General features: G+C 43.4%; 1 protein-coding gene across 2 annotated transcripts; it reads left to right on the top strand.

Annotated features, from left to right (window-relative positions):
- The first annotated feature begins 445 nt into the window (after positions 1-445).
- asxl2 (ASXL transcriptional regulator 2) lies at positions 446-19,817 on the top strand. Of its 2 annotated transcripts, XM_066674494.1 has the most exons (12): positions 446-591; positions 4,304-4,386; positions 6,095-6,203; positions 7,734-7,875; positions 10,974-11,092; positions 11,408-11,525; positions 12,242-12,382; positions 12,464-12,624; positions 13,926-14,022; positions 14,114-14,219; positions 14,312-14,930; positions 15,026-19,817. In XM_066674494.1, the coding sequence occupies exons 1-12, from the start codon at positions 535-537 to the stop codon at positions 16,892-16,894; spliced, it is 3,621 nt and encodes a 1,206-aa protein (XP_066530591.1). In that variant the 5' UTR covers positions 446-534; the 3' UTR covers positions 16,895-19,817. The 2 variants fall into 2 exon arrangements, with proteins under 2 accessions (XP_066530591.1, XP_066530600.1); XM_066674503.1 differs by lacking the exons at positions 446-591; positions 4,304-4,386; positions 6,095-6,203; positions 7,734-7,875 and adding an exon at positions 9,959-10,101.
- Positions 19,818-22,812: the final 2,995 nt, after the last annotated feature.

The following is a 22,812-nucleotide window of genomic DNA, read 5'->3' as shown; positions in this document are numbered from 1 at the left end:
AACACAGCAGTACTGCTGGAGTTTAAACCCCTTGTTGACCCTGCTGGACTGAGAGTAGTCCAACGACCATAAATATCCAGCCAAAAAGCATCCTGTGAAGGTAAAGAGGACGACTAACACAAACTGTGCAGCAACAAAGGAGTGATGATGTCCTTGACGTTACATCTACAAGGTGGACCAAGGGGAGGTAGGTGTGTGTAATGGAGTGGACAGTGAGTGGACACTGTTTAAAAACTCCAGCATCACTGCTGTGTCTGATCCTCCAGCCAAATAATAGTCTGAGTACCTGAGGGTGGACTATAGGTGACCCCCACCCACGAACATCCTCACCCCCCCCCACCCCCTTCCCCACTCCACTCACAGTCACTGTACAGTAAGGTGACGTCTGGTGGAGGGTCATGTGACCCTCCGCTTACAGTAAAACACCCAATATGGCAGAGTCGGTTTCTCCAGCTCGGTGAACTCAACAACAATATCACCGCTTCGGCTGACCTGCTCTCACTCGCTCGGTTCACTCGGGACCCGGCCGCGGACATGAGGGAGAGACAGAAGAAGAAAAAGGGCAGGACGTGGGCGGAGGCGGCCAAAACGGTAACGTTAACGTGCAGTTTCTGCGGCTTGTCACTTGTTCGCACTCGTCGTGTTTGGGTTCACGACCCCCGCTCGGAGCCCAGACCCGGGCCTGAGACAGCCCCGAGCCGTGGGAGAGCGACCCAGACCCGCGCTGGCAGGGATACAGGTGTTCTCTCGGGTGTTTGGGAAGTTCGTTTGCTGGGGACGGGTCTCCGTTCACGGCGTGACGCTTCGAAGCGCACGGAGCTAAAGCTACTGAAGCTAAAGCTAACAGGAACAGTAACGTTAGCGTCGTGCTACTGACGAAAACACAGACGCACACACACACTTCTCACAATTATCTCTTTACACACACATACTCTTTACAAACGTGCTGTTGGTTTAAAGTCCGTGGACAGTTCTGTGGTCAGCCGAACCGTGTCAGCTCATCTGGGACACGTCTTATGGGTCATTTTGGGTCAGTTTTGTGAAGTTGACTAACGCTAGCACGTCGCTGTATTTACTGCTGAGCGAGCGGGGCCACATCTACAACAGCTGACAGCACGTAGTAGTAATGTTGCACACACATTACTGGGAAGGTGCACTGTGTAGTTCTACTGTTACACACTGTAGTCCATCTGTTGCTCTGCATACGTTGTTTGACACCTCTCACCTTGTACTTGGACTCTCACAGAGCAGGTACACGGGGATCAGACACAGCAGTGGCTGCTGGAGCTTTTAAGCCCTGTGTCCACTCACTGTCCACTCTGTGAGACACTCCTACCTCCTTGGTCCACCTTGTAGATGTAAAGTCAGAGACAGTAGCTCATCTGTCGCTGCACAGTGTGTGTCGGTCGTCCTCTAGTCCTTCATCAGTGACACAGGACACTGTTGGCTTGATATTTTTGGATGGTGGATGGTTCTTAGTCCAGAAGGGACATTAAGGTGTTTAAAAACTCCAGCAGCACTGCTGTGTCTGATCCACTCGCACAGGCACAACACACAATAACACACCACCACCACGTCAGTGTCACTGCAGCACTGAGAATGATCCCCATGGGGTCCTGTGGGGGTCCTGAGCTTTGAAGAACAGGGTGAGAGTGGGCAAGCAATGTGTGCGGAGCAACAGATAGATTACAGTCTGTAATTGTTGAAGCAGACAGTGCACCTGTACGATCAGGGGAGCTGAGAGAAGGGACAATGATTGTAGAATATGATGTGTGGTTTTATGTTTATGTCTGACTAAGCCATGGTCTATTTTAAGATATCATAACATTACACAACAGTTTGTGTAAATTACAGAAGCTTATTCCGAATACCGAAATGCAGAGACTTGGAGAGGCGCATACACAGTGTTGTAACCGAAGCAGTGTGTGTGAATTACACAGTAATACGTAGTTAACACAGTAATTGCAATTCGCTTGAGTTTTTGTGTCGTTCAGAAGGGCTTGGCTTATATTTTATGTGGAATAATGATTCAAATAACAGTACTACGGTTCTTTCAAATACAGGTACTACTTCAACATCAATGAATCCAGTGTTAATCCTGGTTAGGACGTGTAGAGTGTATACCTTCAGTGGAAATTCTTCCACTGAGCATTCAGCATTGATTAGTTTGGGTTTATTCTTTTATTTTTGAATGGCCATGCAGTAAAAATGTAAACAAGTCACAAGGTGCGGTACCAAAGCTGTATATATGTTGTCATTTCTTGTAACAAAGAAATTCTTACAGCCAAAGGAAGTAGTTTTGAAATGTGAACGGCTACATTACAACAGAAAAAGATATTTCTTTTTCCTTCCTTACTGCAGTTTAACTCAAATAAACCTAGAGATGTACGAATCCATACACATGTAACTCAATACATTTGTTACTACTAGATACTGTACATAGAAAACCAGGTTCAATTTCATGCTTGGGCAAACACCACATGCTACACCAGGAAGAGTCTTTGGTCCTTGGGCATGTGTGCTTACACTGCATTCACCTATGTCTGTAATAGGATTAGCATTTTAAAGAAACACTAGGTAGTATTTTTACCTTAAAATTACACCTTCAAAATTATTGTGATGTTTCACTGTTCTGTAAAAAGGAGACTAGAGCCTCTGTAGTTGCTACTCTGGGCTCAGCACGGCAGAAACTGCACTGTGAGTCTTTTGGAGGAGGGTACAAAACCATTTTACATGCCTCCACATCAGGGGTGTCTTACTTAGTGTTCCTTTAAATCACTCTGGAAAAGAGTGTCTGTCAAATGATGTAAATGTAAAATGTGTGATGCATCTCTGAGGTGGCCCCCATTATGAAAAGTAAGAGTGATACTGAACCTTGGTGTGGGAAAGGGTTGTGAATATGAAAGTGGACTACAAGTTGACGGTCCTTTGGCCTTTATCTAAGGCCTCAGATGTTATTTCTCTTCACCATGTCTTAGACAAAGAAACGAATCATGCTTGGCTGACGTCTTGGTATTACTAATCTGAGCAATCTCACCACACCGCTCGCACAGCTGGGGGAAGACCAGCTCTCAGGCACTGGTCCAGAGAATGACCTCATCCTGTTAGCAAAATCCTGACTTAGCTGAGGTGTCTACATTTCTCAGAAAATTGCTGGTGTTGATTCCCAGAACACAGTGGAGATCGTGGCTGAAATCGATCTTTTTGTATTTACGTTTCCATAAATACCCCTTGTTTGTCTGCACGCTGGTTATGAGGTGTTCTCACCACCACGAGGCGCGTATTTTACTCAAGGCTAGACGATACAGTCAAAATTAATATTGTCTAAACATCAGTCGATACAATATAGTTACGATATAGTTATGAACACATTGTAAATATAAAAGACCCAGAGAAAAACTGAAGAACAAATGAGAAACATGACATCACCGTCAAACATGAACCTCTTGGCTTTGTCAATATTAATATTTTTAAACTATTTTTAAAATTGAGTGCACTGAACTAGCAGCGTCCTGTAATGGAAGTCATTTAGCGACAAAATGCTGTAAATAATGTTTACTGAAATATTGAATTTTTTTAAAAATCATCATATAATTTTATTGAAAAATATTGTATTGCAATATAGATTGATATTGAATTATTGTCCAGCTGTAGTCATATGTATCACTCCAGAGCGCACACAGCCCAGTTCTAAGATGCAAATTGTTAAATAATGATCATTGTATTTTATTTTATTATTATTATTATTATTATTATTTATTTATTTATTTATTTATTTTTTTGTTAGTGTTAGTGTTATTCTGTGTATCGTGACATATTCTTGAAGCTGAGATCTTACATTAAGGTCACAGTAGAGGGCGACATGTTGCTTGTGCGGCCCCACATTTGTCTTTTATGTGTGTGTTCATGGTGAAATGACCATGGCCCCTAATAAAAACCTTAATATTGGAATAAAACAAACACCATTATTACAGTAAGTGGGGATTTTCTGGGTATGAATGTGTTTCCACATCTCTCCTGGTGACAGTCCAGTATTATTTGAGGTTATCATCCAATCCCTAGTTTTTAGAGGTTAATAAATACTTCATTATGTTCAAACAAGTGTGCTGCTGATTTAACAAATCCACACGAACAGGAGAACATCTGGAAACACACTTTGTTCTGCACACTTGCTCACAACACAGACACTGTATTTATTGTAATTATTTATACATTTATACAAACACAAATCTTATTAAGAAAATAAATTATTTTAAATAGTAATAATAATTTTAAAACACGTCTTATCTTCCCTTCTTTGCAGGTACTCGAGAAGTACCCTAACACACCAATGAGCCACAAGGAGATCCTCCAGGTGATTCAGCGAGAGCGACTCAAGGAGATAAGGTGAGGTCATTACTTGCCATGGACTATATTTAACTGCCGTTTGTTTTGCTGTGTTAGGTTATACACATTTGCTAAAATCTGGAGAATATCTGGTGTTTTTGGTTGTTTTTCAGTTGTTTTGATTGTTTCTGATTTTATGCATCAAGTTTATTTTGTTTAGCGCAAGAGAACCTTGTGCGCGCACACACACACACCTTTTCTAATGACTACATCTCTTTTTTTTGCTCTTTCTTTGTCCCTATTGTCTTCCAGAAGGTAAGATTAAATAAGAGTTTACCCCCAAACCCCGCCCCCCGACCCCCAAATTTCCTTACACTAACTTTACTCTAAAAGGCCGTGGCCCATACCTTCGCATGCTATTAACCTTCCCTCGATTGACACAGCATGCAAAGGGCTTTGTAAACCCAACAAGCGTGGACTCACTGGCTGTAGTTCTCACAATAGTGCTTATCACAGTAACTTGAGGCACTGTTACGACTGGCCTCTGTCTCTTGGTATTTATCTCCCTGGTCCTTCAGTCCGGTCCACATCTCCCAGCCTTGTGTTGTTGTGCCATGTCTCCTAAACAATTCTACTATTCCCAGCTATATACTGTATGACGTATGAAGGGAGATAAGAGGGCATCATAGGCCTGAATTTTGCCCATTTATTGCTCTCTTTTTTTCATTAGGATCTTACTTTTTCTGGAATATTTGAAAGCCTAAGTAAACTGCAGTTAAGAAGTTACATGCACGTAAACGAGCGACGAGCGGGGCGTCGTGACTCAAGTCAGAACGTATATCAACTACAGAGGAAGAGTTCACCTGAGTGTTGTAATTATGATGTTTATCAGAGCGGCATCAGAAATACAGTACTGTGGGAAAGTCTTAGTCACCTAACATGATTATAATTATTTAAAATATTTGATCTTGAGTGCAATTCTATATAATTACAATAACTACAGAAACATAAATACAGTAAAATTAGATTTTATTTTTCACAAAGTGTGTGATTTGTCAAATTTACAGCGCACTTGATTTAACATATTGGAGTATTTATTAACCTGTAACACTAGGGACTGGACGATAATCTCAAATAATACTGGTCTGTGACCAGGAGACGTGGAAAGGGTTAAACAAACACATTCATACACACTGTATCACACTCACTGGAATAAGGGGTTAGTTTTTATTCTAATTTTAGATTTAGTTTTGTTTTGTACTGTAGAAAAAGGATGTTAATGAAAAAGTGCACGTGGCTTTTCACTCTGACGTCCGCAGCTGCTAAAGGCAGCTGTATGGATTATAACAGTCGCTCATGTCACTTGCAGTTGGGACACAGTGTTAAGCAGTTTAAAACATTTAGAAACACAACACAAACACACAAGAACAAAATCTTGCTGATGCGTACTTCCACGCCTTGCTGGAAACGTTCATCGTAGGTCAGGTTGACTGTTGTAGATAGCTAGTAAATTTATACTTTACACTGCCTCCCTCCCCTTTGATTTTACTTTGTTTTGAATATAGTTTTAAAAAATATGGCAAGGCTTCCTAAAGTAATGTATTTAATGTATGTGACGTTCTGTTTAATCATGACACAGTAAACATATGCCCTGCTAAAACAGCCTTTGATAAGTTATTGATGTATTTCTCTCCATAGATTAATAGCAGTCAGTATGGAATAAATATTCACTCTTTGCTTAGAGGTTTCTTGTCTTGTTTTTCCCCAGTGGGACGTCCCCCCTTGCCTGCCTCAATGCTATGCTCCACACAAACTCCCGGGGTGAGGAGGGAATTTTCTACAAAGTTCCTGGTCGAATGGGAGTCTATACACTGAAGGTATGTTTGAAAGAATGAACCCAAGACTTGGTGAACACCTCAAACAGGAAGGTGTCACAACACACAGTGCAGTAAACAAATCTTTCACAACTGTATCACAGAACGCTGCTGTACTTTTCACAACTTGCCACTACATTTACCTGGCTAAGATACTTGACACTACAACATACTGATATTAATGCTTGGACTGAAATATAAAATTTTGCAAAATGGCATATTGCTAATTGGCACAGCTTCTGTATTTATTATTATTTATTAATTATTTAATTCATTGTCTGTAAGTGCTTATCCAGTTCAGGGTCGCGGTGGGTCTGGAGCCTACCCGGAATCATTGGGCGCAAGGTGGGAACACACCCTGGAGGGCATGCCAGTCCTTCAAAGGGCGACACACACTCGCACACTTTTGAGTCACCAATCCACCTACCAACGTGTTTTTGGACCGTGGGAGGAAACCCACGCGGACACAGAGAAAACACAGCAATCTCGCACATGAACTCAGACAGTCACCTGGAGCGGGGCTCGACCCTACAAGCTCCGGACTTGCTTTAAAGCTTGTTTTAATATTATTTTTTTCTCTCCTTAAAGGAACACTATGTAAGATTTGTGTTTTTCGCTTCTGGAGCTCTTCCTAGTGTAATTCACTTTTACAGCAATGTACTGAAGTCAATAGGGAGGGGAAGACAGGGTGTGTGTTGTTTCCTACCCTCCTCCAAAAGTTACATAGTGCAGTTTCTGCAGTGCTGAACCCAGAGTAGCAACAACAGAGGCTCTTTCCTCTTGATTACTGTTTAATGAAGCATCACGATGAATTTGAAGCTGCAATTTTAGGGTATAAATATTGCATAGTGTTCCTTTAAGTTTGATGGAGGGGGTGGAATCTATGAGTTTGTGTACAGCATGAGGTTTAATGGTACCAGGGTCGCTCACAGAGTGTGATGGATTTAATCACCCTGGGATAGCTGAGTTTAATCACACCACGCGACATTAGGGTAGCATTGCACCAGTGTAGATTGCAGATCATGGTTTAATTTCCCAGCCACAGCTTGAGGAGCAGTTACAGGAGTGTGGGTGGAGTTTGCTAGGCCTCACCAAACAGTGAAGGCCTAATGTTTGTGCCTTGAACTTTCCTGTATTACTGTGAGTCAGTAAAAACGTTGAGGGCGTTAGCATTTGTGCTTATTTTTGATGACATGGTGGTGTAATGGACATTCTCTGTACATCAGCTACACATCCACCTTCCACTAATGCTGCACTTGTGAGCCCCTGGTGCCAGTCCCAGACCTGAGTAGAATGGGAGGGTTGCGTCAGTAGGGACAAGTTTACTGTGTGGAACAGGTTAGAGGATGATCCTCTGTGGCGACCCCTTGTGGGAGAATCTGAAATAAAAAAACCCAGAACTTCATTTACAGGAACTAATCTCAATCCTCAAAGTCAGAAAAATCACAGTGCGGTGACTCATCAGGAGACGTTATATTAAACCCTGACGTCTGTGCCGTGTGTGTGTGTGTGTGTGTGTGTGCGGCTGAGCAGAAGGACATCGCAGACGTGGTGAAAGAGCTTTCAGAGGAGGCTTCTGAAGACAGCAGTGATAACATGTCGGACGCTCGGAGCTCAGAAAACAACAACAGTGCCAGCAGCAAAGAAGGCCGCAGAGGAAGGTGGAAGAGAAGAGGTACCTCACTCTCTAATATTAATGATGTTTGACTTTTGTTTCTACAGTGCTATTAATGCAAATTCTAGTAAAGATTACTAGTAACCAAGGACAAGGCTCTTCACAGGGGCTGATTAATGACACCTGAGGTGGTCCCACATCACATTAACAAATAAATGTCCCGTGTTGTTTGAGGCATAATTCATAATTAATTAATTCATTCATTCATTATCTGTAAGCGCTTATCCAGTTCAGGGTCACTGTGGGTCCGGAGCCTACCACGAGGGGCACGAGGCGGGAGCACCAGTCCTTCACAGGGCGACACACATGTTCACTTACACCTACAGACACTTTTGAGTCATCAATCCACCTATCAACATGTGTTTTTGGAGCGTGGGAGGAAACCGGAGCACTTGGAGGAAACCCATGCAGACACGGGGAGAACACACCACAATCCTCACAGTCACCCGGAGGAAACCCACGCAGACACGGGGAGAACACCCCACACACCTCACAGACAGTCACCTGGAGGAAACCCATGCAGATTGATATGATTCCATATCAATCAGTCGGTTCTGACACCATCGATTCCCACCACCGGCGACTTTTAAAATCCCTGTCTGTCTATGTCCATAAAAGTGCTATAAAAACTACATTAACAACGTGGTCAGTTGACCACGAGTCTCAGCCTCACGTGAACATAATTAAGTCCAAATGTAAGCAGTTTTTTACATTATATACGATACTTTGCCATATTTATTGGTCATTTATAAAGTCCCCGTCACTATTTGCATGAGCAAAGACTAGAGACTTGAGAAGAAGAAGAAGAAGAAACACCTTTATTGATCCCCTTAAGGAAATTGCTTCTCTGCATTTGACCTGTCCGTGTTAGTGAACACATAAACACACACTAGTGAACAATTCTTCACACACACTAGGGGCAGTGAACACACACACAGCCGGAGCAGGGGGCTGCCAACCACCTCGGCGCCCTGGGACCAGTTTGGGGGTTAAGTGAATGATTTTTCTCGTGCCGGTCCCCAGAACTGAACCGGCGAAAGTCCTGCCCCAAACTCACTACTCTAACTTCAAGGCCATGACTGTCCCCATAAAATTAATCACGGCTGATTTTATCATTAACTAAAAGGGCAGCATGATAGTGTCTCTGTCACAGCTCCAGGGTCCTGGAGGTTGTGGGTTCGAGTCCTTCTCCAGGTGACTGTGTGTGAGAAGTGTGGTCTGTTCTCCCCGTGTCCACGTGGGTTTCCTCCGGGTGACTGTCTGTGAGGAATGTGGTGTGTTCTCCCCGTGTCCACGTGGGTTTCTTCCAGGTGACTGTCTGCGAAGAGTGTGGTATGTTGTCCACGTGGGTTTCCTCCCGGTGCTCCGGTTTCCTCCCACGCTCCAAAAACAGGTGGTAGGTGGAGGGGCGACTCAAAAGTGTCTGTAGGTGTGAGTGAATGTGAGTGTGTGTCGCCTTGTGAAGGACTGGCACCCCATCCAGGTTGTGTCCCACCTTGCGCCCAGTGATTCCGGGTAGACTCCGGACCCTTCCCGACCTTGAATTGGATAAGAGTTACAGACAATGACTTAAAGTTACTTAAGTTACGAGTAAAGAGTTCAAACTGCTCTCCTGAAGCACCTAGCACCAAACAATCGAGAAGATGGGAACACTAGCAAGACTCGCATGATTATATTCTGACTCTGGAAATTAATCTGCGGCAGTGAAATTGCTCAAAATGTAGTTGAGTGTAAGGCCAGCATTACAGCAGCCCACAGAAACCTGACTGTGTTGTCTGGTTTCACAGTGTGTTGGTGTGCTCCAAATATCTGTGCAAAAGCACTGGGTTTTTCATAATACATCACCATAATACATTATACATCATCATAAAATTGTCAGAATTTCAGCTTTATAGCAAAGCTGTTATCACTGACCGTGTGGATATGGTATTTTTGATTAAAGGAGGGTGAAGTGAGTAAGCTATGTTTGAAAACCTTCACCGAGGATTTGTTTGAGTTTCATTTTGTGTGATGCCATTATTCATGCAGATCAAATCAGCATTTAAACAGGAAATGTTTTTTTTTCCCTCTGCAAATCGAGACCACTTCCTCATTTTCATATACATGAAAATCGCTGAGAGCTGACAGCTAACAGAAACCTTTACCCCAGGCTGTCCTTCAACAGCATTTGTAAATATTACAGAATAATGCATGCTATAAAAGTGGAGGCACACAGATCTAATCACAGTAAGTAGACTGTCCATGGGAGAGTTGTAGTCTATTTTTATTATAGTTGAACATTTTTAATCCTTCTCTACAAGCGAACGTGAAACAAGTGCTGCAAAGACCAGGAAATAAATATCAGAGCTCAACTGTAGGGTTCTTTTTTTAAAAACTTTTTTTTAATTGCTTTACTTTTCTGAATGTTTCTGAACGTCGGTTTTTTATACTCGATTTACGGGTGATGCATTTTACTACAGGGGTTCAGAGTAAATAGTGAATACTGCAGCAGCTGTGGACTTTATGAAAAGCTCTTAATGATTGTCTTGTTCAATTGCAGACATTGATTATATATATATATATATATATATATAAAAATAATTAAATACATTAAAAGTGTATACATTAAAGTGTATATTATTTATATATATATATATATATATATATATATATATAATCTTTGTTCAGTGCATGTACACTTTAATTTGTGTGAGCCCTAGAACCCACCAAAGCACACACTGTGAAACAAGATCACCCAGTCAGTTTTTGTGGGCTGCCTAAAGCCTAAATCAGAAAACATGGGACAAAACAAGCCGTTCAGAATCAAGCGTTCTCAACAGGGCTGTTTAGACAGGGGGAGAATGCTGCTGCTGTGGGGCTTGTGGGATTTTGACAAAAGCAGGTCACAGAAATGGAACCATCCGAGATGCTGGTAAAGACCATACACACATTTATATCACGTTTAAACAGTAAACATTTTTAAAAACTTCATTGTACAGGTTAATAAAGCCAGAGTGCGGGCTAAGTAGAGAGAGTGAAAGAGAGTTAGGTAAGTGTGTGAGGATTTGTGTGTGTTTTAACCCACCCAGTACTCTGAACTACTCTGATTTATTTCTAAGGGCCAGGGAAACTGCAGTCGCAGCCGTCTTCTCCGCAGTCTCGCTGCTCCTCTCCCTCAGTCTCCAGCAGCAAGCTCATCTCTTCATCCCAGAAACACAGCAAGAAGGCATTGAAACAGGTGCTACCATCACAACACAGCCCTGTTTGTCTTTGAGCTCTTCTAATACACATTAATATGAGCTCAGTGCATTTTAAGAGTGTGCTTATTAATTGTTGTGTAGATCTGTGTCCCTGAGGGCACTGTGTATGTTCACTGTGCTACTTTTTATTCTGGGGTCTTAATATAGATATAGATTTATAATTGAGTGTTATGAAATACTGTAAGCGATGTTTGTGAAGAGTCCTCCTGTGTGTTAAAAATTGTTTGACCAAATGTAATTGTTCTACAGTCATTTATATTTTCAACAAGTATACTTCTTTCTATATTTATAAGGCCCTGAAACAACAACAGCAGAGAAATCAGCGCCGTCAGTGTGGGATTTCCACCGCCACCAGCCCTCGACTCCTCCTTAAATCTGTCAAAGACATGGATTCAGCATCTGCCAAAGCTGGTATGCGTTCCAATGCAACCATGCCTTTTACTTTAAGAAATACACTGTCATGTCAGAAGTTTATGACCACCTCCTTGTTTCTACACACACTCTCCGTTCTCTCAGCTGCACTGTCCATACAGGAGTACTTTGTGTAATTTCAGATTGTGGTCCATCTGTTGCTCTGCATACTTTGTTGGCCCCCTTTCTCCCTGTTCTTAAATGCTCAGGACGACCACAGAGCAGAGAGTCTTTAATTTGTGTCTTGGATCATTCTCAATGTCACTGCGGGACTGAGAAATGTCCACCGACCAAAAACTCTGATGAAGGACTAAACGGCAACCGACACAGGGTTTAACAGCTCCAGTAGACACTGCTGTGACTGATCCACTTGTACCAGTGCAACCCACATCAGTGTCACTGCTTGGGAATGATCCACCACCCAAATCATAGCTGCTCTGTGGGGGTCCTGAGCACTGAAGAAGAGGACGAAACTGTACAGTCTGTAACTGTAGAACTACAAAGGGCTCCTGTAAGGTCAATTGAGCTGAGAGAATGGACAATGAGTGTAGAAAGAAGGTACTCATTGAAATATGAAACCCCTGCCTTAGCAAGCATTTTCAGTCCTTTGCTCACTCATCAATGTGCTGTATCCGTAATGTTAATGTTCCCCCAAAGTTATTCACTCATACAGATGCACTTGTACAAGCTGAGTAATCTGTCTCTGACCGCTGTAGGTTGGGAACTGAAACAGTCCGAGCGCTGCCCCCCTAGCCCCCAGAACTCCACCTCCAGCTCCTCCTCCTCCGTCAAAGCAGATGTGTGCCACGGAGCAGGCGTCAGGAAGATGTCTCAACGCTCCAGTCGGCTCAGTGCCCGTGAGTGTTTGCAGATACAGCCTGTTGTCTGTATCACTATCTGGAATTGTCAAAGCTGATCACTCCCACACTCCCACACAGGCCAGCTGAGACGAACCAAGTGTGAGATCGACGTGGAGACTCCTGATTCCATCCTGGTCAACACTAACCTTCGGGCCCTGATCAACAAGCACACCTTCTCCGTGTTGCCTCCAGACTGCCAGCAGAAGCTTTTGAAGCTGCTGCCGGAAATCGACCAACAGGTAGAAAGACACGGTTAACACCATGGTGTTTGACCCAGGCTCCGGACTGTTTTTCAGAACCGTACTGAACTTTTATATCAGCTGTAACTTAAACCCGAACTGAAAATTGCAGTTTTTTTTTCTTTTTTTTTTTTTAAACATAATACTCTTGCATTAATTTGCATTTAATTATTTTTATACTCCCGTAATATCATATTTGGATGATCGTGACTATGAAAGTACAACTAGAAAGTACAGTTACACTGGAAAACCAGCTATATTTATATTATATTTTAGGGTCACTTGTTTAAAAAATACAATACCAGATTTATAATATTATAGTAATTAGAGATTAATGACATAATATTGTAAGAACAAAATCAATGGGCTACCAGACTCCAGATTCCTACAGTAAAAACACAAGCCCATTATCCCCTGAGGATCACAAACCGTGTTCTTTGGGCTGCAGTGGAGTTTTCTGATAACAATCTGTTTTCAGTTTTTGATAACAGTGACACTGGATTATCTCTGTATGATTAACTTTTCTGTCTTTAATAATGCGGTGGGCAGCCATGGCCTAATGGCTAGAGACCTGGCTTGGTACCAGAAGGTGGCCTGGTTAAATCCCCAGGACCGGCAGGAACATCGACAAATGCTCCCTGGGCGCTGGGGATGGCTGCCACCTGCTCTGGGTGTGTGTTCACAATCCCTGGTGCACTAGTGTGATTATGTTGTACAATGACGAATAATTGCACATTCATTCATTCATTATCTGTAACCGCTTATCCAATTTAGGGTCGCAGTGGGTCCAGAGCCTACCTGGAATCATTGGGCGGGGAATACACACTGGAGGGGGGCGCCAGTCCTTCACAGGGCAACATAGACATACATTCACTCACACACTCACTTTGGAGTCACCAATCCACCTACCAACGTGTGTTTTTGGACTGTGGGAGGAAACCGGAGCACCCGGAGGAAACCCACGCGGACACAGGGAGAACACACCAACTCCTCACAGACAGTCCCCCGGAGCGGGAATCGAACCCACAACCTCCAGGTCCCTGGGGCTGTGTGACTGCGACACTACCTGCTGCGCCACCGTGCCGCCCTAATTGCACATTATTATCATTATTCAGAACACTCTTTTTGAACCACCTACCAAAATAACACCTTTAACAGAACAAATTTGCCCTAAAATGGTCCCAGATACATTTTTGTCTTTTTGTTAGCGTTAGTCTGGAGCCCTGGTTTGATAATTGAGATGTACACACTGGTGGCCATTTTATCCAAAAAACAATAATTTGCCTAATGCTTTGTTTCAGTCTTGTATGGATGGGCTACTGAGGGTCACGAGTTCTGCTTTGAACAATGAGTTTTTCACATCGGCTGCACAATCTTGGAAAGAGAGGCTGTCGGAAGGTCGGTTTCTGTATTCGTATCCATACACGGTATCTGGCATTGTGCAGGTGTCACAGGTTAATTGATGTACTGAAGACCTGTTTCCTCGCAGGTGAGTTCACCCCCGAGTTACGACTGAGGATGCGGCAAGAAATCGAGAAAGAGAAGAAGGTGGAGCACTGGAAAGAGCACTTCTTTGAAAGCTACTATGGGGAAAAGTAAGTCCGTCTGTACTCAGTCTAGATGTTAGCCCGAGCTGTTCAGAGGCCACATCAAAGAGCATGAATTTTACATCACCTTCTGATTTCAGGTCTGGATTAAGTGTTGAGGAGTCCAGAGAGCTGACGGAGAGTGACAGCACTTCTAAGGTTGAAGATTCACCAGCTAAAGACTCAAGCTTTCCTGAAAGATCAGAGTCCAGCGCAGAAGCACAAAAGCCAAAGCGCACTGTTGAGATCAGCCACAAGGAGCTGAGGTCCAGAGAGGTTAAATTAACAACACTGGTTAGCCAACCGGAATCGGAACCTGTCTGTACAGAAGCAATAACAGCCAGTCACACTGCCACTGATGAGACCCTGGCATCTACAGACACAAAGGTTGCATCTCCAGCACAAGAGGAGTCTACAGCCTCTGTGGTGAAAGTAGAAACTCTAACAGGTGAAAGTGTTCAGGTAAACGAGTCTAATGCCCCAGAGCCTCAACAGGAAGCTGTGAGTACCAGTTCTAAAGGAAAGTGTGCATCAGAGACTGAAGCAATTAAAGCTGATGGGACTGTATCCCCAGCCTCTGCTGTTCCCTCTGAGTCTTTGAAACGGAAAGCCTTGAGCGAGCAAGAAATAGCCGAGAAGAAACCTCGCATATCACCAGCAGAAGTGTTAGGCCAAGCAACATCTTCAGTGACTGTACAACAGAGAGTATCCCATCTAAAGGTAGGTTTCACTTTTGAAAATTTTGCTTCCTCTATTTTGTTTGTACAGTTGACTGCAATGTCCTTTTGCTGAATCTCTCTAAATATTCTGCCTAGATATCTGTGTCCCGCACCCCTTCTGCTCCACAAGCATCAGGCCAAGTTTCTCCAAGGATTCCCCATCCTTTGACACCGCCCAGCATCCGTCCCGGATGTACCGGTGCCCGCACTTTAGCCGACATCAAAGCTAAAGCCAAATTAGCTCGGGAACAGCGTGCTGCTGCCGCAGCTGCAGCTGCAGCTGGTGCGGCAATCAGAGGAGCCACTTCGGGACCTGGCTCAACTGGAGGCACTTCCACACCCTCACCAGCCCGGTCCCTGTCTGAGGAATTTTCACCAGCAAGCAGTAGAAGCCAATCTGTATCGCCAGTAAAGATTAGCTCTGTTTCTCCAGCCCCTGAGAACTCAGGGTATCCCTCACAAACACCTCACTTGTCAGGTTCTACTGCGCAGACAGACCCTAGCTTAGCTCAGGGTCTCGGCACAAAGGAAAGCAGGTCTTTGACGGGTCCCCAGACCACTCAGTGCACGTCAAACTCGATTCTGAGAGAAGACCGTACCTTCCTGTCAGTGGGTGGGTCGCAGTTACAGCCCTCAAACACACTGGCTCTTAATCAGAGAGCACAAGATGCACTTTTGGTGGCCAAAACTCACTACTTGATTCCTGTCAACAATACTCTGGTCACTCAGCTCCTTCAAGGTAAGGAGGTTCCCCTTGAGAAGATTCTCCCAAAGCCACTTGTTAAGACGGAGGTGCAATCCATAACCACTCCAGCACAAGATCCAGGGGACTTGGGCATTACCACAAAAGGGTTAGACAGAGAGAACCCAGCAGCCACAGAGGATGTTAGATCTAGAGCGCAGACGAATTCAGGTCAGTCTGCGACACTGGGCAGACCTGGGATAAGTGTGGAGAAGCTAGATAAGAACACTCAGGAGCAGATCATCCACGTTCTGAGGCAGAGAAGTCAGCAGAGCCAGATCTCAGCCTCAGTCCCTCAGCCTCAATTTGAACCTTATCAACTAGGCTATCTTGAGGGCTATAACAACCCACCCAGGTTCCACTTAGGCCTCTTTGGCAGAAAGAGAGTGGCCAAGCCTGCTATGTCAGGACACTACCTCCTCAACATCTCCACCTACGGCAGAGGGTCTGAGAGCAGCAAGCGGCCGCATCTGGCCAACCCCGTCAAGAAAGAGAACGTCGAAGGAGAAGAGAACGAAGGGGTTGAATCGAGTAGAAGCTCTCTCTGTCCTGCTGCTTCAGGACACTCCAACCCTCTTCCAGTTAAAGATGAACAGCAGGGATTTCTCATCTCAAGGCCGGATGATGCATTAGGACACCATCACCAGCACTGTCCACAGATCAAGGTAGAGTGCCCTTCGCTCGGCTGCTCACCCAATCCTGGAGAAGGTGGCATTTCTGCAAGAACCAAAGATCAAACATCTCCACGACCGCACCTTGATGTCTGCAGCGGTAAACAGGATATCTCAGGGCCATGCCAGTTGGGCGACTGTAACCCAGACGTGAAACCCTCTCAGTCACAGAAATCACATGACAGTAAAGAATCTGTGATGGGAGCGTTTTATGGCGGCACCATCAGCATGTCGGTGCCTCACTCGTTGAGTAATAGCGTCACTAACGCGGGCAGCTCTCCTACAGTCCCCTGCAGTAGCGAGAGCGCCAACGGGGGGGTGATGTCTTTCTCTGTGACTGTCACTGCCATACCCGGTCACCTTCTAGAACAGAGTAAGGGTGAAACCTCACCACAGCAGGCCTTTATCGAAGCTTCTGGAATGGAGGAAGTGCAGTCACAGTGTTACTGTCGATTAAAGGCCATGATCATGTGTAAAGGATGTGGCGCTTTCTGTCACGACGACTGCATAGGTCCCTCCAAGCTGTGCGTCTCATGCCTGGTGGTCCGATAGTAGCAGTCAGGGCTACCGCTGCAACGCAGTGGTGCAGCAGACATGAGGAGCATAGCTCAGCATGGACGTTCTCGCTGTGGTTTTGTGGTCGTATGATTATCCTCACGCAGGATTCAGGCTCTTACTCTGTTTCGTATGTATGCAGTTTGTGCAATGCAGAAGCAAACTTCCTCCCGGCCGGTTTACTGTAAACTGAGCACCTTGTTCTAGACGCAGGACACGTTGAGTAGTGGCAATAAACGCTGATCATTTTCTGTAATATTTTTGTAACATACAATATTAGAAATGAAACTAACAGGATAATCCTATTTTTGTAGATTTTGTGAAATGAATCCAGAATCCTCCCCGTGTTGTTTTCATAGTCACTTTGTAAAATCGTGAACCTGTGCAGCTTGTCTCATCCAAAACAGTTGTGATGAAGACGTACGCACCCTGCAGGGCGAATCTGTTGACTGTGTATCTCAAGATAAGCATCACCCACAGCTGAAATACCAATAACGTAAAAGGAAAATGACTGTGAAACATAAAGGTTTTATTGACCGGCCTTATGTCCCGACTAAAGCGGTACTATTTTGGCCCTTTTCCACTGCATGATACCTACCGTACTACTCGCTGTAATACTGTAATTCTCTTCTCTACTCTCTGTTTGGTCTCTGGTACCTGGTTGGTTTTCCACTGCCACAAAACCCCACCCCAATATGGAACGTCACACAACCCTGTCTCTAACTGGAACAGGGGGCTTTGGAAAGCACAAAAACAGCAGCGCTAACTTTAAGCGCTGTTTACTCATCGTGTATTGGCGTGGATTCTTTTGTCAGCCACCGGTCCAAGGAGCGTTTGAACCTCTTCAAAAGACCACGGTGTAATTTTACGAGCTGCCGTCGTGAGTCAAATAAAAACAAATGTGATCTCTGCTGCAGCTGGAGATTTTACAGATGGTGAGTTGGTGCTGGACGTCTGCGTTGCGTGGCGTAGAGTGATGACTCTCTCTGGACAATCAGTGCTCTGCAAGGTTTACACACCACGGTTTAGTCCCTACTCGGCTCACTCTGAACCAGGACCAGATTTAAGCAGAAGAAGCTGAATAGAGTTGAGTAGTGATCATGCAGTGGAAAAGCTCCAGTAGATGTGAACAGAATTTGCGGTAGATGAAAACAATAAGTTGTACACGGAGCAGAAAAGAGCAAATATAACAAGCTGGCACTTCTCAAACAGCAAACGCTTTCTTAGGGAAACAGTCGAATGTAAAAACTGAAGGTGGCAATAATTTGTATATTTATAATATTTATAAAAAAAAGTCTCATTCGTCTAAAACTAAAAGAGCAAATTCCCTTATATCTCAAATCGTATATATATGTGTCTTTTTAGAGTTGCACTTTTGTATCACTAAAACTGTTAACTTGAATGGACTGCTTCCTAATCAGCTGTAAACGCATAGGTTTGAGCGGCGCTCCGAAGCATGTCTCGATCTAATAATCTAATGTTCCCTTCTCAGGAGCAAACCCAGGTGTTTGTCATTTCACTATAAGCACCCATCAGCCATGATATTCAAATCATCTCCATGTTTCTACGCTACAGTGTCTAATTTATCAGCTCCACTGATCACATGGGTGCACTTTGTAGTTCCACAATTATAGACTGTAGTCCATCTATTGCCCTTTCACCCCGTTCTTCAATGCTTAAGCTGTGTTGTACTGGTACAAGTGGATCAGACACAGCAGTAATGCTAGAGTTTTTAAACAATGTGTCCACTCACTGTCCACTCGGATAGACACACCTACCTTACTGGTCCACCTTGTAGATGTAAAGTCAGAGACAGTAGGTTTTGTGTTGGACTGTTCTGCTCAAGCAGCACTGCTGAGTCTGATCCACTCGTACCAGCGCAGCACACACTAACACGTCACTGCAGAGGTGAGAATGATCCACCACCCTCCAGTGCACCTTTGTGATGGACAATGTACGCTGAGTGTAGAAACAACGTTGTGGCTGATGGGTTGAACCGACAATGCCTCTTAAAGACATCCTGGGGCTGTAGATGTTGTTTAAAATGAATGTCGTTTATGTTTTAAACTAAACAATAATTGTAATAATCTTAATTACTATCCGCAAAAGTGTGTGAGCGATGAAGTACAGCAGAACACTCAAAAGGGAGGATATGAAGATGAAGTTTTATTCTGTAAATATTGGCTTTTCCTGAGATATAACTGAGAAATCCTTTCGCTTTTGTCTTTTGCTTGTTCCTTTGATTTCTTGCTTGAACATGTCTGCTGTGAAGTCTAAGACTTTCTATCTGTGACAAATTTCTGGAGACAAATCACACTAGCATTTATTCTTAAACTCTAAATATTGGGCTGTCCTTAAACAATTCAGATTACCAGGTACACACACAAACACACACACTTTTTTTCAGAAATGAAAGGGCAAATGACATCTGTAGTGAGTAATGGGTTAGAGGACTTATCTTTTAGGCTGTGTACGGAACATAGCCGCCATATTGGATCAAGGGCTAGTGTTTCAATGGGAAGGTGAAGACCAGAACTGTCTCAGAAATCGCTTGCCTTAATCAGATTTGCAACAGGCTCGTTACAGGTTCATTACAGGCTCGACCAGACCCTAAATGCTCAGCGCCATCTTCGGTCAGAATGGATGGGAACACTGTTTGCTGTAGCACTGTCAGGTAGTGACAATGTTCCAATCCATCCAACCTTTGAACCACAAGAGATGTTGCAAATCTGCAATCCATTTCTGAGACAATTCTGGTCGTCTTTGATATACTACATGACCACCTTCCCATTGGAAAAACCTGCCTTTGATCCAATATGGCGGCTTTCAAGATGGCGGCCATGTTCTTGGCTGCTAATCCATTACTCGCTGGGGTTTATATAGATATAGATATGTCATTCTCCCTTTCGTTTCTGAAATAAAAGAGTATATATATATATATATATATATATATATATATATATATATATATATATATATATATATATATACTGTGTGTGTTTGTGTGTGTATGTTAAACATGAAGAAGCAGCATCTAGGCATCAATCATGTTTGTAAAATGTTCTGCCTTTGACTTTAGACAGTTTTAAAAGATCTTGCTTGGTAATATACCAAAGTCAGTTTATGGGAATTAGATAATCAGATTTTGTTTCTAATCTCTGTGTAGTTTTGAAAAAAAAAGTAATATATTTTAATTAATATATTTTAATATAAAGCAATTTACAAATCATTTTACAAAACATTTAAAGAAACAGGGTATTTACTATATCTTTATATTATCTGTCCCCTTTTGTTATGCCTCTATCCAGGGTGTACATAACACTTTATACAAGTTTTTTTTTTGTACCAGACTTCCCAAGAGTCCATGTCCCTGAGTCTTTGTTTATCTGTTTCATGTTGGACGGTCTCGTCTGGAATATATTTACCTGCTCCACTAGTGGGTTCTCCACTGAAAGTCTGAAAGACACGTCTTTGTCCTTGTGAGTCACAGTGATGACTGAACAGATTCTCTCTCTCTCTCTCTCTCTCTCTCTCTCTCTCTCTCTCTTTCTCTCTCTCTCATGTATACACATTGGTTTCACCCTGTTGTTTTTCTTGTGGTGTGGGTAAAATCCAGAGTACCTTATAGTAGTTGTACGGTTTGTCTTTGGGTATGAGGGTACATTTCAGGCGACTGATATTTGTCATGTCAATATATATTAATGCAGATTGGATCTCACACACACACACACACAGCAGAGACGCAACAGAACTGTGATCATATGGTTTTCCTTTTTGATTGACCTTGATTGAATTATTCTTTAACCCCTGTAGTTGAAATAAAGACGTTTTAAACATGCACTCGCTTAAACATTATGGTTCTTCAAGGGCTCATTAAAGACAATGGTTCTGTACAGAACCACAAACACCCAAACACAGAAAAACATTCATTCATTCATTATCTGTAACCCTTATCCAGTTCAGGGCGGCGGTGGGTCCGGAGCCTACCTGGAATCACTAGGCACAAGTTGGGAACACACCCTGGAGGGGGCGCCAGTCCTTCACAGGGGGCGACACACACTCACACATTCACTCACACACACACACCTATGCACACTTTTGAGTCAAGGAAAAACATGCATCTCCAAAATAGTAATTTTACAGGAGAAGGGAAAAAAACATTCTTAACTTTCAATGTAAGTCATTTTGGAGCGTTTCTATTGGTCGATTCATTGTGTAACGTTCACAGTGTTTGAAGGAATCTCGCTGTCGTTAAAACGATGCAGTAAACTAAACATTCACTAAAATGGAGATACATGTTTTTCTTTCTGGAAGTGTTTCTCTAAAGCAGCAAAAAGGGTTCTTCCACTTCAATGTTCCGAGTGGCACTGTAACTAGAGCAGAAACCGTTGGTTTCATTGAAGAACCATTGTTTTTAAGAGTGTGCAAGGTTAATAAAATCTTTAGTTTGGGTTGCAGTAGATGCAGCCAGGCGGATTTTGCCCAGGCCAGTACACATGAAAATGATGTGTAATGTTTGGGCAGATCAGTCATTAAACACTCTAGTCCCCAGGACATGATGGATACACTTATCTGCAGGAACATATCCCTCTCTCGCTCTGGACGGAGGATGTCGTGGTGTCAGATGTAATGTTTTACTGTAGTTGTGAAGATCAGGAATCCTGGTGGAGGGTGCCTCCCTAAGACGTGTCTTTTTAGTTTTAAGAGTTCAGATGTTTTATGTAAGATAAAGGTGAATGTAATATAGTAATTGTAATCAGCACTTGTAAACAAAAGTGTATTTTATCAATAAATAAGAATAAAATACAGCAAATGAACAAATGTGGTTACTGTTTTTTTTTTATATTAATTTAACATTAATTTTTTTTAATGTTAATAGTGCAATAACTCTAAAATGCCCTGTGGTCTGTTCAGGGTGTGTTTGTTTGTTTGCAACCCCAACCAGGATAAATTGACTACAAATCGTGAATGGATGAATGAAAAATTGTATCTTGTTAATATAGGGGTTCCTCAAGTCTCAATCTTAAGCTCAGTTAACACATTACTAAGTCTAGAATGTGGGAATCTTTTAAAAGGTGAATGGATGAGTGTGTTAAAACTGTCCACACTTGTCTGACCGCAGGAGAGTGTGAGGGTGACTGAGTGAATGTGGGAAATTGTCCACAGGTGTGAGTCTGTGAGAGTGACAGGGTGAGTGTGTGAAACAGACCACAGGTGTGTTTGTGAGAGTGACGAGGTGAGTGTGTGAAACAGACCACAGGTGTGTTTGTGAGAGTGACGAGGTGAGTGTGTGAAACAGACCACAGGTGTGTGTGTGTGAGAGAGTGTGACAGGGTGAGTGTGTTAAAACTGTCCACACTTGTCTGACCGCAGGAGAGCGTGAGGGTGGCTGAGTGAATGTGTGAAATTGTCCACAGGTGTGAGTGACGGGGTGAGTGTGTGAAACAGACCACAGGTGTGTGTGTGAGAGAGAGTGACAGGGTGAGAGCATGAAACAGACCACAGGTGTCTGTGTGAGAGAGTGACAGGGTGAGTGCGTGAAACAGACCACAGGTGTGTGTGTGAGAGAGTGACAGGGTGAGTGCGTGAAACAGACCACAGGTGTGTGTGTGAGAGAGAGAGTGATGGGGTGAGTGCATGAAACAGACCACAGCTGAGTGTGAGTGTCTGGATGAATGTGTGAAATTGTCCGCGGATGTGAATGAATGGGTGAAGTTGTTCATAGGTGTAAGTGTGACTGGGTGAGTGTGACGCCCTGAGATGGACTGCTCCTGCCTTCCACCCAACAATTACAGGATGTTACAAGATGAAGCAGTTATAGAGGATGGATGGATGGATGAATGAAACCGATCAGGTTCAATTGTATGTGAATATAATGATAACATATATACATCATCATTACTGTGTGTGCGCGC

Source organism: Hoplias malabaricus, chromosome 1, assembly GCF_029633855.1.
Source record: "Hoplias malabaricus isolate fHopMal1 chromosome 1, fHopMal1.hap1, whole genome shotgun sequence".
Classification (NCBI taxonomy): domain Eukaryota; kingdom Metazoa; phylum Chordata; class Actinopteri; order Characiformes; family Erythrinidae; genus Hoplias; species Hoplias malabaricus.
The sequence above is the reverse complement of the archived record's forward strand: the minus strand, read 5'-3'. Positions and strand labels throughout refer to the sequence as shown.

Coding starts and splice junctions, on each gene's coding strand:
- asxl2 (XM_066674494.1), top strand. CDS start 535: ATGAGGGAGAGACAGAAGAAGAAAAAGGGCAGGACGTGGGCGGAGGCG. Junction 4,387..6,094: donor GAGCGACTCAAGGAGATAAG/GTGAGGTCATTA, acceptor GTTTTTCCCCAG/TGGGACGTCCCCCCTTGCCT. Junction 7,876..10,973: donor AGGAAGGTGGAAGAGAAGAG/GTACCTCACTCT, acceptor TTTATTTCTAAG/GGCCAGGGAAACTGCAGTCG.